Below are 14,462 nucleotides of genomic sequence, written 5' to 3'. Positions count from 1 at the left end.
CTGCTCATACAGCTGCGGCAGCACACCTTTGCCAGCTCGTAGCTCGCGAAGTATATGGCGTGCGAGGGTCTGTGGGAAGTCACGGCAGCATGTGAGCACATGAAGAGCAATGCCTCAAGCTAGTGTGTCGCATGCGTCTGAGCTCTCTCTCACACTCACTCACTCACGCCAGGCAGGAATACCATGAACAGCATTGCATGCCTGTGGCGGATGGCTCTCACCCAGCACCGAGCGCCACGGCAGCCACGCCGTTGTAGAGGCCGCCCACGCCCTCTCGCTTCAGTATAACTTTTAAAGCACGCTTGACTGACCTACTATTGAGCTGCACAGTGCATAAGAAACTGGATCAGACTGTGGGAATCGTGTCACCAGGGTCCAGCAACAACCCCCCCATGCGTGTTTCTCTCCAGCCCACGCTAACTCCACAAGCAATAATGTGCATTGTGGGTTGGTGGACAACTGGGTAGGGAAAGACCGATGGCATGATCTGACCCTTGGGCTACGAGCCCAGCCTACATCACGGTGATTGGGAGGTCCCAATCCAACAGGTTGGAGAGGGCTGAGGGCTGTAGAGATGGCGACGTGATCAGAAGCCTGAAGGGGATCCGCAGGCAAGGCCAGGCTCTTTACCCTACCTGTTGCCCAGGATGGCTGAGTGCCTGCATTCGGGTCTTGACCGTGTCAACTGGGAACATTGTGATATGTTCCACCATGCCGGCTGTTGCACCTGCCAACATGTGCTGGGGAGACCATGCCAGGAAAACACATCAGTTGTGCCATGGCAGCATCGCCGCTGCAAGGATGATGGACATGAACTGAATGGGAAGGGGGGAAGCGCTGGGGTGGTATGGACAGGGAGGGATTGAGGGAGTAGAGATGGGAGGTGCAGGGGAACGAGTGGGAACACAAAATCGGGATCTTCCAAGGGCTTCCGCATGAAACAGTGTTCTGTATCTGTGACGCTGCACCTGCCACCTCTTCAGCACACGCTGGTCAAAGCGGCGGCCGGCGAGAGGCAAGTGTCATACAGCCAAGTACAGGGGCCCAAGGTTTCAGCATCGAGCACTCACTTTCCCGAAAGTGAGTCCATCATAACTCACGCTTGGCTCCTCGGCCGAAAACGCAACTATTCTGGGTGGAGCTGATGTGTGATCCGTGTGTACTGTGGGGCTGACACGGCCGCGCTGTCCAGTACGGGGCTCAGGCGCATAGCTCAATAAAGAGTTGGGCAAGATTGAATTGACAGGAATAAAATACCCTAAGAATCCTTTATATGAGGCCATATCGCCCACTCCATTCCACTTGGGAAGTCGTGTGCTGCCATCTGCTGACATAGGGTTGTTAGCCTAAAACAATCGGGCCGGCCGAGTCTCAACGGCGGCGTGCAGATTAAGTTCTTGATATATGATGCACTTGGCAGTCAGTGGGCATTTTCCTGCGTCACTAACGATCCTCGAACACAATCTCGGAACGCAGGATTTTCAGTTGCACAGACTGTCATGAATAATAAGGCGAGGATATACACAGCATGCGACAAGTTCATGATCTGGAACGTCAGAGTAGGTGTACTCGATCGGCACCCGCCGCCAAGCCTGGGGCCGGCCTGGTTGGATCAATTGAACGATCTCACAACGAATCTTCCGTTTATTATAATTTTAGTCGGAACTCGACATGCAGATGGAACCTGCCACCTGGCAACCAGAGCTGCCGGGAGGGTTCGGTCCTACTCTAGAGACCAGGTGCCGCTTGTATATTACTGGTCCCGTAGACAAGTACTACTAATTTTGTACTACCATCGATAGATAGCCGATGAAGCCCTCTGCATGAATAGTACTGGTACCCTAGGTACGAGGGAGGAAAAATAAGATACTACTAGCTAGTACTACTACCCGTTACTGTACGAATATAAGAGGCATGACGTATGAAAATTTGTAATAAGATTTCCCAGGCCGGGGCACCTGGGGGGCGGGGGCACACACTATTCACCTTTCTGTTGCTCCTCCGAATTCGCCTGCTATTTCCAGTTTCAGCGTACATTTTCGTGTGTTTTCTACTTTTTCTCTGGTATCCGGGAAATAAAATTCCTGGGTACGTAGAATGTGCACGTCAGTGTTGGAAACAATACAGAATGGGTAGAATGTCAGTTTTACAAATTCTACAGTCTACAGTCTATAGTCTACAGTCTACTAATTTCTGACTGGGGGGCCGGAGTGGCTCAGGTTTCTGAGCCGGCAGACGATGTCTGCCAGCCGACCGACGGTGTCTGCCGGCCGACGGTGTCTGCCCCTCCCTATTATATATTACTGAAGCATTCAGGCAGGGGGGAGGGCGGAGTGCGGCCGGCCGGTGTCTGCGGAGCCGGCCGGTGTCTGCGGAGCCGGTCGATGTCTGCGGAGTGCGGAGTGCGGATCGTGCGGAGTGCGGACTGCAGACTGCGGGGCCGGACGATATCCGCGGAGCGCGGACCGCGGAGTACTGCGGACTCATGCGGACTACGGAGTTTTGTTATTGAATTAGGCAGGCAGTTATATTTAGGCAGGCAACGGTGGGAGTGGCTCAGGTTTCCGACCCGGCCGACACGGAGTGCAGCGGCGCACAGAGATGGAGTGCGGAATGTGGAACGCAGCAAACGTTTTATAAACAGGAGTTGCAACAGGTTGGCGGCCTCGAATTATCCGCCCACGCGTATTCTAGAACGTTCCGTAGGTATCCTGATCCTACAATGCACCTACCTGAATACGGACAACCCCTTCCATAAAATACCTACTCTGTTCGCCCCGATTCTATCTTGTCTACATTTTCCATACTTTCCGTTGCTTCCCGTATGAACTTACACAGTGTTAACGACACTCAGAGCCCCCGGTATCCCGGGACAGGGACGCCAAAACCCGGGGTTATTCCGGAATGGGGCATAAACCCGGGATATCCAGGATATATTCTGATGCCGGTAGGGCCAGTGCCGAGCTGGCGGGCACCAGCGACGTGGCGTCCTGTAGGGCCACTCTCCCGTATAGTCAGCCCGCAGAGGCCAGCCTAGGTCCTAACCGTAACAAAAAATACTATAAATATGCACAGCTGCCACTACCAGCCGGGCCCCGGCTGCACCTACTGGCCAAACACCTTCTGCCACCCATGGCCAGCCATCCCCAACAGGGACCACTGAGCAGTAGCCCGCCCCCTTTGATAGTTTGTATGTCTATTGAATTTAAGTTGTAAGAATTCCAACCCATTTCCTACGCTGTGAGCGATCACAAAATATTGTATGCAGACTGTAGTTCATGAATGTATTGAGCAGTAATTACAATTGACATGAATTGCCTCCATGCGACGACACTATAGTGACTGGGCGCACACCACGCGAGGAGCTTGTGAGTGCTTTAATCGCTCTAGTAGAGACTGCATGGGCATGTATGCACCTGGACAAGTGTGCACGAGGCATAACTTGGCATGCAGATCAACATCCCACGGCTAGTTCCCTCGTATGAGCTCTGGCAGAGAGTATCCCGGGGCCACAGCCATATTCCGGAATATTCCGGGTTAACCCGAACCCGGGATAAACCCGGCATATCCTACGCGGGGGCTCTGACGACACTGTTCCGGGGTCCGGTATTTGTCTATTATGTAGGCTGTCTATTTCCTCCTGCTTGTGTAGCGATATAATAAGGATATATATTATACGAGTACCCCTTGGCTGCAAGTGCCAGTTTTCAAACCCTACTACACTCCTACTACAAAAGTTTTGTCAATACGATTTCGTGTATAATTTGTTGTGGTTACGGATTTTCTGGCCAATAACACGTGGGTAGGCGTACAATCCGCATCGAATCGCGCTGCAATAGTATATATACCGTTATTTTGTGACTTCGGAATTTACATTGTCAGTTGTACGACAGGTGGATAAGGGGATGGGTGAGGGGGATCCCACTTAGCTACCCAGGTTCGAATCCCAGGATCGGAACATTTCCACCTTAAGAGGGGGCCCCGAAATGTTGCCTAGGGTTCAGCCAGGGCTAAGTGGGGTTCTTTATTTTTTCGCCTTGCATTCTTTTGAATTCTCCGTTTTCTGGCTTGCAACCCTAGAACCAACACTGGAAAATCCTGAGCTTGGCGTTGTAATTGTGGGGCCCTCGAGAGAAGCCCTAGGTTGTAGCTAGGTTTATAGGGTATAGAGCTAGGTCATAGCCCCATGTACATGAGGGTCGTCTCTGGCCAGAGTAGGGTGGGCATTAGAGCCTGTTTAGGCTATGTTTACAGACATTGACAGTTTAGGGTTTACTAGGGTTTGGTCAAACTCGCTCGTTTTGGCATGTGTTTCAATGGCTAGGGAGTACCATTTGAAGCGAGATCAACACCATGTGTGAGCCTCCTTCCATACAACTTGACGCTATGGTATTAGGGCGATCTATGAGCTTTGCTAGAAGTTTAGATGGTTTTCCTAGCTTGTAATGCTTCCCGCTCTCTGATTTGGACCCATTGGGGGCCAGAAAGCTTGCTACCCACCAGATTGGGGCCTGGTACCCAACATGGCTGATCTATACGCCTTCATATCATCAAAGGTAGGCGTGCTCAGAATCTCACGCGCATGCCTTACAAGAATGGGTAGAAGTTCCATGACAAAGCGATTTCACTGGTGTTGCTTGTTTACTGTACAAAATCGTTGCAGCCCATTGTGGCCGAACTAGAATATTGTCACAGCAAACGCGCCAACCACCCATTGATAGCCATGGGCCAGCTCACCATGTCGAATGTGCAACTCCTAGCTAGCCGTGAGCTTTCAAGCGTGCAAGTTTCCCATAATCCTTGGTCTCTAACTTGTACCCCTGCAAAAGCCACAAGTCAGAATGGCACTTGGTTATCTTGTTCTTTAATACATCAATAGCATGGAATGCACTATATGTGCAATATGGGGCAATGCACAGTCTCGTCCATTCACAACGATCGCTTTAAGCTTTACATGGCCAGAATCTGTTGAGATTTGGCTACTTGGTGCGCCATACCACAAGTACCCCAAGACCAGGTGACAAAACTTTTGTAGTATGAGTGTGTTTCGCCCCTTTCACAAGTGCATTACACATGCATATGGACATCAATCTAGACACAATCTTGTGCTCGCACTCCCACATCATATATCTGTCCATGCATAATGGCAATCGTTGAATCTGAGCAAGTCGGATTGAAGTAGGGTTTCACGGCCCACTCGTGCGCCACACTCCTACTACAAAAGTTTTGTCAATACGATTTCGTGTATAATTTGTTGTGGTTACGGATTTTCTGGCCAATAACACGTGGGTAGGCGTACAATCCGCATCGAATCGCGCTGCAATAGTATATATACCGTTATTTTGTGACTTCGGAATTTACATTGTCAGTTGTACGACAGGTGGATAAGGGGATGGGTGAGGGGGATCCCACTTAGCTACCCAGGTTCGAATCCCAGGATCGGAACATTTCCACCTTAAGAGGGGGCCCCGAAATGTTGCCTAGGGTTCAGCCAGGGCTAAGTGGGGTTCTTTATTTTTTCGCCTTGCATTCTTTTGAATTCTCCGTTTTCTGGCTTGCAACCCTAGAACCAACACTGGAAAATCCTGAGCTTGGCGTTGTAATTGTGGGGCCCTCGAGAGAAGCCCTAGGTTGTAGCTAGGTTTATAGGGTATAGAGCTAGGTCATAGCCCCATGTACATGAGGGTCGTCTCTGGCCAGAGTAGGGTGGGCATTAGAGCCTGTTTAGGCTATGTTTACAGACATTGACAGTTTAGGGTTTACTAGGGTTTGGTCAAACTCGCTCGTTTTGGCATGTGTTTCAATGGCTAGGGAGTACCATTTGAAGCGAGATCAACACCATGTGTGAGCCTCCTTCCATACAACTTGACGCTATGGTATTAGGGCGATCTATGAGCTTTGCTAGAAGTTTAGATGGTTTTCCTAGCTTGTAATGCTTCCCGCTCTCTGATTTGGACCCATTGGGGGCCAGAAAGCTTGCTACCCACCAGATTGGGGCCTGGTACCCAACATGGCTGATCTATACGCCTTCATATCATCAAAGGTAGGCGTGCTCAGAATCTCACGCGCATGCCTTACAAGAATGGGTAGAAGTTCCATGACAAAGCGATTTCACTGGTGTTGCTTGTTTACTGTACAAAATCGTTGCAGCCCATTGTGGCCGAACTAGAATATTGTCACAGCAAACGCGCCAACCACCCATTGATAGCCATGGGCCAGCTCACCATGTCGAATGTGCAACTCCTAGCTAGCCGTGAGCTTTCAAGCGTGCAAGTTTCCCATAATCCTTGGTCTCTAACTTGTACCCCTGCAAAAGCCACAAGTCAGAATGGCACTTGGTTATCTTGTTCTTTAATACATCAATAGCATGGAATGCACTATATGTGCAATATGGGGCAATGCACAGTCTCGTCCATTCACAACGATCGCTTTAAGCTTTACATGGCCAGAATCTGTTGAGATTTGGCTACTTGGTGCGCCATACCACAAGTACCCCAAGACCAGGTGACAAAACTTTTGTAGTATGAGTGTGTTTCGCCCCTTTCACAAGTGCATTACACATGCATATGGACATCAATCTAGACACAATCTTGTGCTCGCACTCCCACATCATATATCTGTCCATGCATAATGGCAATCGTTGAATCTGAGCAAGTCGGATTGAAGTAGGGTTTCACGGCCCACTCGTGCGCCACAGTGTTTCGCCCCTTTCACAAGTGCATTACACATGCATATGGACATCAATCTAGACACAATCTTGTGCTCGCACTCCCACATCATATATCTGTCCATGCATAATGGCAATCGTTGAATCTGAGCAAGTCGGATTGAAGTAGGGTTTCACGGCCCACTCGTGCGCCACACTCCTACTACAAAAGTTTTGTCAATACGATTTCGTGTATAATTTGTTGTGGTTACGGATTTTCTGGCCAATAACACGTGGGTAGGCGTACAATCCGCATCGAATCGCGCTGCAATAGTATATATACCGTTATTTTGTGACTTCGGAATTTACATTGTCAGTTGTACGACAGGTGGATAAGGGGATGGGTGAGGGGGATCCCACTTAGCTACCCAGGTTCGAATCCCAGGATCGGAACATTTCCACCTTAAGAGGGGGCCCCGAAATGTTGCCTAGGGTTCAGCCAGGGCTAAGTGGGGTTCTTTATTTTTTCGCCTTGCATTCTTTTGAATTCTCCGTTTTCTGGCTTGCAACCCTAGAACCAACACTGGAAAATCCTGAGCTTGGCGTTGTAATTGTGGGGCCCTCGAGAGAAGCCCTAGGTTGTAGCTAGGTTTATAGGGTATAGAGCTAGGTCATAGCCCCATGTACATGAGGGTCGTCTCTGGCCAGAGTAGGGTGGGCATTAGAGCCTGTTTAGGCTATGTTTACAGACATTGACAGTTTAGGGTTTACTAGGGTTTGGTCAAACTCGCTCGTTTTGGCATGTGTTTCAATGGCTAGGGAGTACCATTTGAAGCGAGATCAACACCATGTGTGAGCCTCCTTCCATACAACTTGACGCTATGGTATTAGGGCGATCTATGAGCTTTGCTAGAAGTTTAGATGGTTTTCCTAGCTTGTAATGCTTCCCGCTCTCTGATTTGGACCCATTGGGGGCCAGAAAGCTTGCTACCCACCAGATTGGGGCCTGGTACCCAACATGGCTGATCTATACGCCTTCATATCATCAAAGGTAGGCGTGCTCAGAATCTCACGCGCATGCCTTACAAGAATGGGTAGAAGTTCCATGACAAAGCGATTTCACTGGTGTTGCTTGTTTACTGTACAAAATCGTTGCAGCCCATTGTGGCCGAACTAGAATATTGTCACAGCAAACGCGCCAACCACCCATTGATAGCCATGGGCCAGCTCACCATGTCGAATGTGCAACTCCTAGCTAGCCGTGAGCTTTCAAGCGTGCAAGTTTCCCATAATCCTTGGTCTCTAACTTGTACCCCTGCAAAAGCCACAAGTCAGAATGGCACTTGGTTATCTTGTTCTTTAATACATCAATAGCATGGAATGCACTATATGTGCAATATGGGGCAATGCACAGTCTCGTCCATTCACAACGATCGCTTTAAGCTTTACATGGCCAGAATCTGTTGAGATTTGGCTACTTGGTGCGCCATACCACAAGTACCCCAAGACCAGGTGACAAAACTTTTGTAGTATGAGTGTGTTTCGCCCCTTTCACAAGTGCATTACACATGCATATGGACATCAATCTAGACACAATCTTGTGCTCGCACTCCCACATCATATATCTGTCCATGCATAATGGCAATCGTTGAATCTGAGCAAGTCGGATTGAAGTAGGGTTTCACGGCCCACTCGTGCGCCACAGTGTTTCGCCCCTTTCACAAGTGCATTACACATGCATATGGACATCAATCTAGACACAATCTTGTGCTCGCACTCCCACATCATATATCTGTCCATGCATAATGGCAATCGTTGAATCTGAGCAAGTCGGATTGAAGTAGGGTTTCACGGCCCACTCGTGCGCCACACTCCTACTACAAAAGTTTTGTCAATACGATTTCGTGTATAATTTGTTGTGGTTACGGATTTTCTGGCCAATAACACGTGGGTAGGCGTACAATCCGCATCGAATCGCGCTGCAATAGTATATATACCGTTATTTTGTGACTTCGGAATTTACATTGTCAGTTGTACGACAGGTGGATAAGGGGATGGGTGAGGGGGATCCCACTTAGCTACCCAGGTTCGAATCCCAGGATCGGAACATTTCCACCTTAAGAGGGGGCCCCGAAATGTTGCCTAGGGTTCAGCCAGGGCTAAGTGGGGTTCTTTATTTTTTCGCCTTGCATTCTTTTGAATTCTCCGTTTTCTGGCTTGCAACCCTAGAACCAACACTGGAAAATCCTGAGCTTGGCGTTGTAATTGTGGGGCCCTCGAGAGAAGCCCTAGGTTGTAGCTAGGTTTATAGGGTATAGAGCTAGGTCATAGCCCCATGTACATGAGGGTCGTCTCTGGCCAGAGTAGGGTGGGCATTAGAGCCTGTTTAGGCTATGTTTACAGACATTGACAGTTTAGGGTTTACTAGGGTTTGGTCAAACTCGCTCGTTTTGGCATGTGTTTCAATGGCTAGGGAGTACCATTTGAAGCGAGATCAACACCATGTGTGAGCCTCCTTCCATACAACTTGACGCTATGGTATTAGGGCGATCTATGAGCTTTGCTAGAAGTTTAGATGGTTTTCCTAGCTTGTAATGCTTCCCGCTCTCTGATTTGGACCCATTGGGGGCCAGAAAGCTTGCTACCCACCAGATTGGGGCCTGGTACCCAACATGGCTGATCTATACGCCTTCATATCATCAAAGGTAGGCGTGCTCAGAATCTCACGCGCATGCCTTACAAGAATGGGTAGAAGTTCCATGACAAAGCGATTTCACTGGTGTTGCTTGTTTACTGTACAAAATCGTTGCAGCCCATTGTGGCCGAACTAGAATATTGTCACAGCAAACGCGCCAACCACCCATTGATAGCCATGGGCCAGCTCACCATGTCGAATGTGCAACTCCTAGCTAGCCGTGAGCTTTCAAGCGTGCAAGTTTCCCATAATCCTTGGTCTCTAACTTGTACCCCTGCAAAAGCCACAAGTCAGAATGGCACTTGGTTATCTTGTTCTTTAATACATCAATAGCATGGAATGCACTATATGTGCAATATGGGGCAATGCACAGTCTCGTCCATTCACAACGATCGCTTTAAGCTTTACATGGCCAGAATCTGTTGAGATTTGGCTACTTGGTGCGCCATACCACAAGTACCCCAAGACCAGGTGACAAAACTTTTGTAGTATGAGTGTGTTTCGCCCCTTTCACAAGTGCATTACACATGCATATGGACATCAATCTAGACACAATCTTGTGCTCGCACTCCCACATCATATATCTGTCCATGCATAATGGCAATCGTTGAATCTGAGCAAGTCGGATTGAAGTAGGGTTTCACGGCCCACTCGTGCGCCACACTCCTACTACAAAAGTTTTGTCAATACGATTTCGTGTATAATTTGTTGTGGTTACGGATTTTCTGGCCAATAACACGTGGGTAGGCGTACAATCCGCATCGAATCGCGCTGCAATAGTATATATACCGTTATTTTGTGACTTCGGAATTTACATTGTCAGTTGTACGACAGGTGGATAAGGGGATGGGTGAGGGGGATCCCACTTAGCTACCCAGGTTCGAATCCCAGGATCGGAACATTTCCACCTTAAGAGGGGGCCCCGAAATGTTGCCTAGGGTTCAGCCAGGGCTAAGTGGGGTTCTTTATTTTTTCGCCTTGCATTCTTTTGAATTCTCCGTTTTCTGGCTTGCAACCCTAGAACCAACACTGGAAAATCCTGAGCTTGGCGTTGTAATTGTGGGGCCCTCGAGAGAAGCCCTAGGTTGTAGCTAGGTTTATAGGGTATAGAGCTAGGTCATAGCCCCATGTACATGAGGGTCGTCTCTGGCCAGAGTAGGGTGGGCATTAGAGCCTGTTTAGGCTATGTTTACAGACATTGACAGTTTAGGGTTTACTAGGGTTTGGTCAAACTCGCTCGTTTTGGCATGTGTTTCAATGGCTAGGGAGTACCATTTGAAGCGAGATCAACACCATGTGTGAGCCTCCTTCCATACAACTTGACGCTATGGTATTAGGGCGATCTATGAGCTTTGCTAGAAGTTTAGATGGTTTTCCTAGCTTGTAATGCTTCCCGCTCTCTGATTTGGACCCATTGGGGGCCAGAAAGCTTGCTACCCACCAGATTGGGGCCTGGTACCCAACATGGCTGATCTATACGCCTTCATATCATCAAAGGTAGGCGTGCTCAGAATCTCACGCGCATGCCTTACAAGAATGGGTAGAAGTTCCATGACAAAGCGATTTCACTGGTGTTGCTTGTTTACTGTACAAAATCGTTGCAGCCCATTGTGGCCGAACTAGAATATTGTCACAGCAAACGCGCCAACCACCCATTGATAGCCATGGGCCAGCTCACCATGTCGAATGTGCAACTCCTAGCTAGCCGTGAGCTTTCAAGCGTGCAAGTTTCCCATAATCCTTGGTCTCTAACTTGTACCCCTGCAAAAGCCACAAGTCAGAATGGCACTTGGTTATCTTGTTCTTTAATACATCAATAGCATGGAATGCACTATATGTGCAATATGGGGCAATGCACAGTCTCGTCCATTCACAACGATCGCTTTAAGCTTTACATGGCCAGAATCTGTTGAGATTTGGCTACTTGGTGCGCCATACCACAAGTACCCCAAGACCAGGTGACAAAACTTTTGTAGTATGAGTGTGTTTCGCCCCTTTCACAAGTGCATTACACATGCATATGGACATCAATCTAGACACAATCTTGTGCTCGCACTCCCACATCATATATCTGTCCATGCATAATGGCAATCGTTGAATCTGAGCAAGTCGGATTGAAGTAGGGTTTCACGGCCCACTCGTGCGCCACACTCCTACTACAAAAGTTTTGTCAATACGATTTCGTGTATAATTTGTTGTGGTTACGGATTTTCTGGCCAATAACACGTGGGTAGGCGTACAATCCGCATCGAATCGCGCTGCAATAGTATATATACCGTTATTTTGTGACTTCGGAATTTACATTGTCAGTTGTACGACAGGTGGATAAGGGGATGGGTGAGGGGGATCCCACTTAGCTACCCAGGTTCGAATCCCAGGATCGGAACATTTCCACCTTAAGAGGGGGCCCCGAAATGTTGCCTAGGGTTCAGCCAGGGCTAAGTGGGGTTCTTTATTTTTTCGCCTTGCATTCTTTTGAATTCTCCGTTTTCTGGCTTGCAACCCTAGAACCAACACTGGAAAATCCTGAGCTTGGCGTTGTAATTGTGGGGCCCTCGAGAGAAGCCCTAGGTTGTAGCTAGGTTTATAGGGTATAGAGCTAGGTCATAGCCCCATGTACATGAGGGTCGTCTCTGGCCAGAGTAGGGTGGGCATTAGAGCCTGTTTAGGCTATGTTTACAGACATTGACAGTTTAGGGTTTACTAGGGTTTGGTCAAACTCGCTCGTTTTGGCATGTGTTTCAATGGCTAGGGAGTACCATTTGAAGCGAGATCAACACCATGTGTGAGCCTCCTTCCATACAACTTGACGCTATGGTATTAGGGCGATCTATGAGCTTTGCTAGAAGTTTAGATGGTTTTCCTAGCTTGTAATGCTTCCCGCTCTCTGATTTGGACCCATTGGGGGCCAGAAAGCTTGCTACCCACCAGATTGGGGCCTGGTACCCAACATGGCTGATCTATACGCCTTCATATCATCAAAGGTAGGCGTGCTCAGAATCTCACGCGCATGCCTTACAAGAATGGGTAGAAGTTCCATGACAAAGCGATTTCACTGGTGTTGCTTGTTTACTGTACAAAATCGTTGCAGCCCATTGTGGCCGAACTAGAATATTGTCACAGCAAACGCGCCAACCACCCATTGATAGCCATGGGCCAGCTCACCATGTCGAATGTGCAACTCCTAGCTAGCCGTGAGCTTTCAAGCGTGCAAGTTTCCCATAATCCTTGGTCTCTAACTTGTACCCCTGCAAAAGCCACAAGTCAGAATGGCACTTGGTTATCTTGTTCTTTAATACATCAATAGCATGGAATGCACTATATGTGCAATATGGGGCAATGCACAGTCTCGTCCATTCACAACGAACGCTTTAAGCTTTACATGGCCAGAATCTGTTGAGATTTGGCTACTTGGTGCGCCATACCACAAGTACCCCAAGACCAGGTGACAAAACTTTTGTAGTATGAGTGTATTTGTGTATTGGAGGAGCGGACAAAACCCTACAATAATAGCAGCTCCCCCGGCCTGACGCTCGCCCACTGCCCCGCTGGTGCTCGCACAGCTCGCACTAGCTAGCTAGTGTCTACTCTAGAGTGAAGGGTTGATTACAAGACCTGAAGGCTAGCTGGAGTGTCTACTAGTACTAGTACTAGTATTGTAGTGTGTAGATTTTACACCCAAGCCGGTCAATTTGATTCAGAACCCTATACGGCAATTTTTCAGCCAAATGAATCCAAATAGCTGTCAGTTGGGTGTACTGTGGTCTGTACTCTGTGAACTCTGTGTAAAGTAAACGTACGCGAGTCGCGAGTACTAGTACTAGTACATATTACATTGATGAGAAATTGATGTACCAGGGCACGAGATCGCGACGGCCAGGACTGTCCAGGAGGGACCGGCCGGGCGATCGACGGTCGATATACATGCACAAATTATTCTCGTACTCGTACTAGTACCGCTACTAGGAAACATTCTATAATCACACTCCCTCGATCCAGCGACTGGGCGCTCTCAGTCCGTCTTCTCTCAACTCTCGACTGCCGACTGCCGAATCAGGTATGATACGGGTGCCTGTAAGCCAGCCAATGCTGGTCTGTGGTGAGTTGCCCGGAAAACCCCGGCATCCGTAAACACTAGAACCCGGGGACATATCGGGCCGCAGTTCGGAGCCGGAGAAATCCCGGACGCACGAGAGCACAGGAAATCAGGGATTAAAAACTGGTCATTCGGTCTCCGGAAAGGCCAACTCCGTTTAGCACGCTCAGGGCTCCGCGGGGGATGCCGCGGGGGCCGGGGTGTACAGGACGTCTCCACCGCCGCCGCCGCTGGCACCGTACCTTCTACACCCCTGCCGTTCTCCTTCGCCTTCAAAACACGAAAGCAACACGGGTCTATCCAGCACCGCCCACCGCCGACGGCACTCCGCACATGCGGAAAGTGCCAACGCGGAAGAGGCATCGCACGGCGCTCTGCGCCGCTATATCGCACCCGTACCTGCCGCGCGCCGTTCCGGCGTACACGAGTACACCCCGAGTACACAACCCCTAGTACTCGTACTAGTACTCGTACTAGTACTCGTTTTTTCTTTACCGCGAGTATAATATACTCGTACAACACCAGCAGGGGGTGCTGCACGTGCGCGCCGCACGTGCGCCTCTCGACCTATATTTTCACTCCGTTCCCCTCTATAATCCCTGAAACCCGGATCCGTCCAGCTTTTCATGTACGTTCCTGAAATGCTTCACCCCTTCCCCCGAAATACGACACATTCTATTTGCTACAATTGGGCATCCATGGTGCTACGAGATTTACCTCCCAGAAGGATCAATGACGTGGCAGCGAACGAACCCTGGTGGTTCTCTGGCAGCTCCTGACACTGCCGAGTGTCGGCAGACATGCTGCCTATGGATCTGGATTAGGTACCCCTTCGGGGTTGGTGGGGTGTTTATTTGTGTGTTCGTGTGTCCGTCCGTCCGTCCGTCCGTCCGTCCGTCCGTGCGCATGCACACATGCAAGTTCGTACACGTGGTCGTACTCACAATACTATTTCGTGTGGCGGGCGTTTGAGTTATTCTGTATTCCGCTGATTCCGTAGGTCTGAATCAGGTGGTGATCGGACA

General features: G+C 49.3%; 1 protein-coding gene across 1 annotated transcript; it reads right to left on the bottom strand.

Moving 5' to 3' along the window:
- Nucleotides 1–221: 221 nt before the first annotated feature.
- On the bottom strand, nt 222–13,492 carry LOC142358122 (uncharacterized; the record flags this gene model as incomplete). The annotated part of the gene is made up of 4 exons (XM_075409587.1): nt 13,328–13,492; nt 1,071–1,346; nt 636–740; nt 222–322 (listed from the first exon to the last, which is right to left on the bottom strand). Coding segments are annotated over exons 1-4 (647 nt in total), but the record flags the coding sequence as incomplete, so codon positions are not given.
- Nucleotides 13,493–14,462: the final 970 nt, after the last annotated feature.

The sequence above is a fragment of the Convolutriloba macropyga genome, unplaced genomic scaffold, assembly GCF_964194025.1.
Source record: "Convolutriloba macropyga unplaced genomic scaffold, txConMacr16.3 SCAFFOLD_5830, whole genome shotgun sequence".
Classification (NCBI taxonomy): domain Eukaryota; kingdom Metazoa; phylum Xenacoelomorpha; order Acoela; family Convolutidae; genus Convolutriloba; species Convolutriloba macropyga.
Note: the sequence above shows the minus strand (reverse complement) of the source record. Positions and strands in the feature narration are given on the sequence as shown.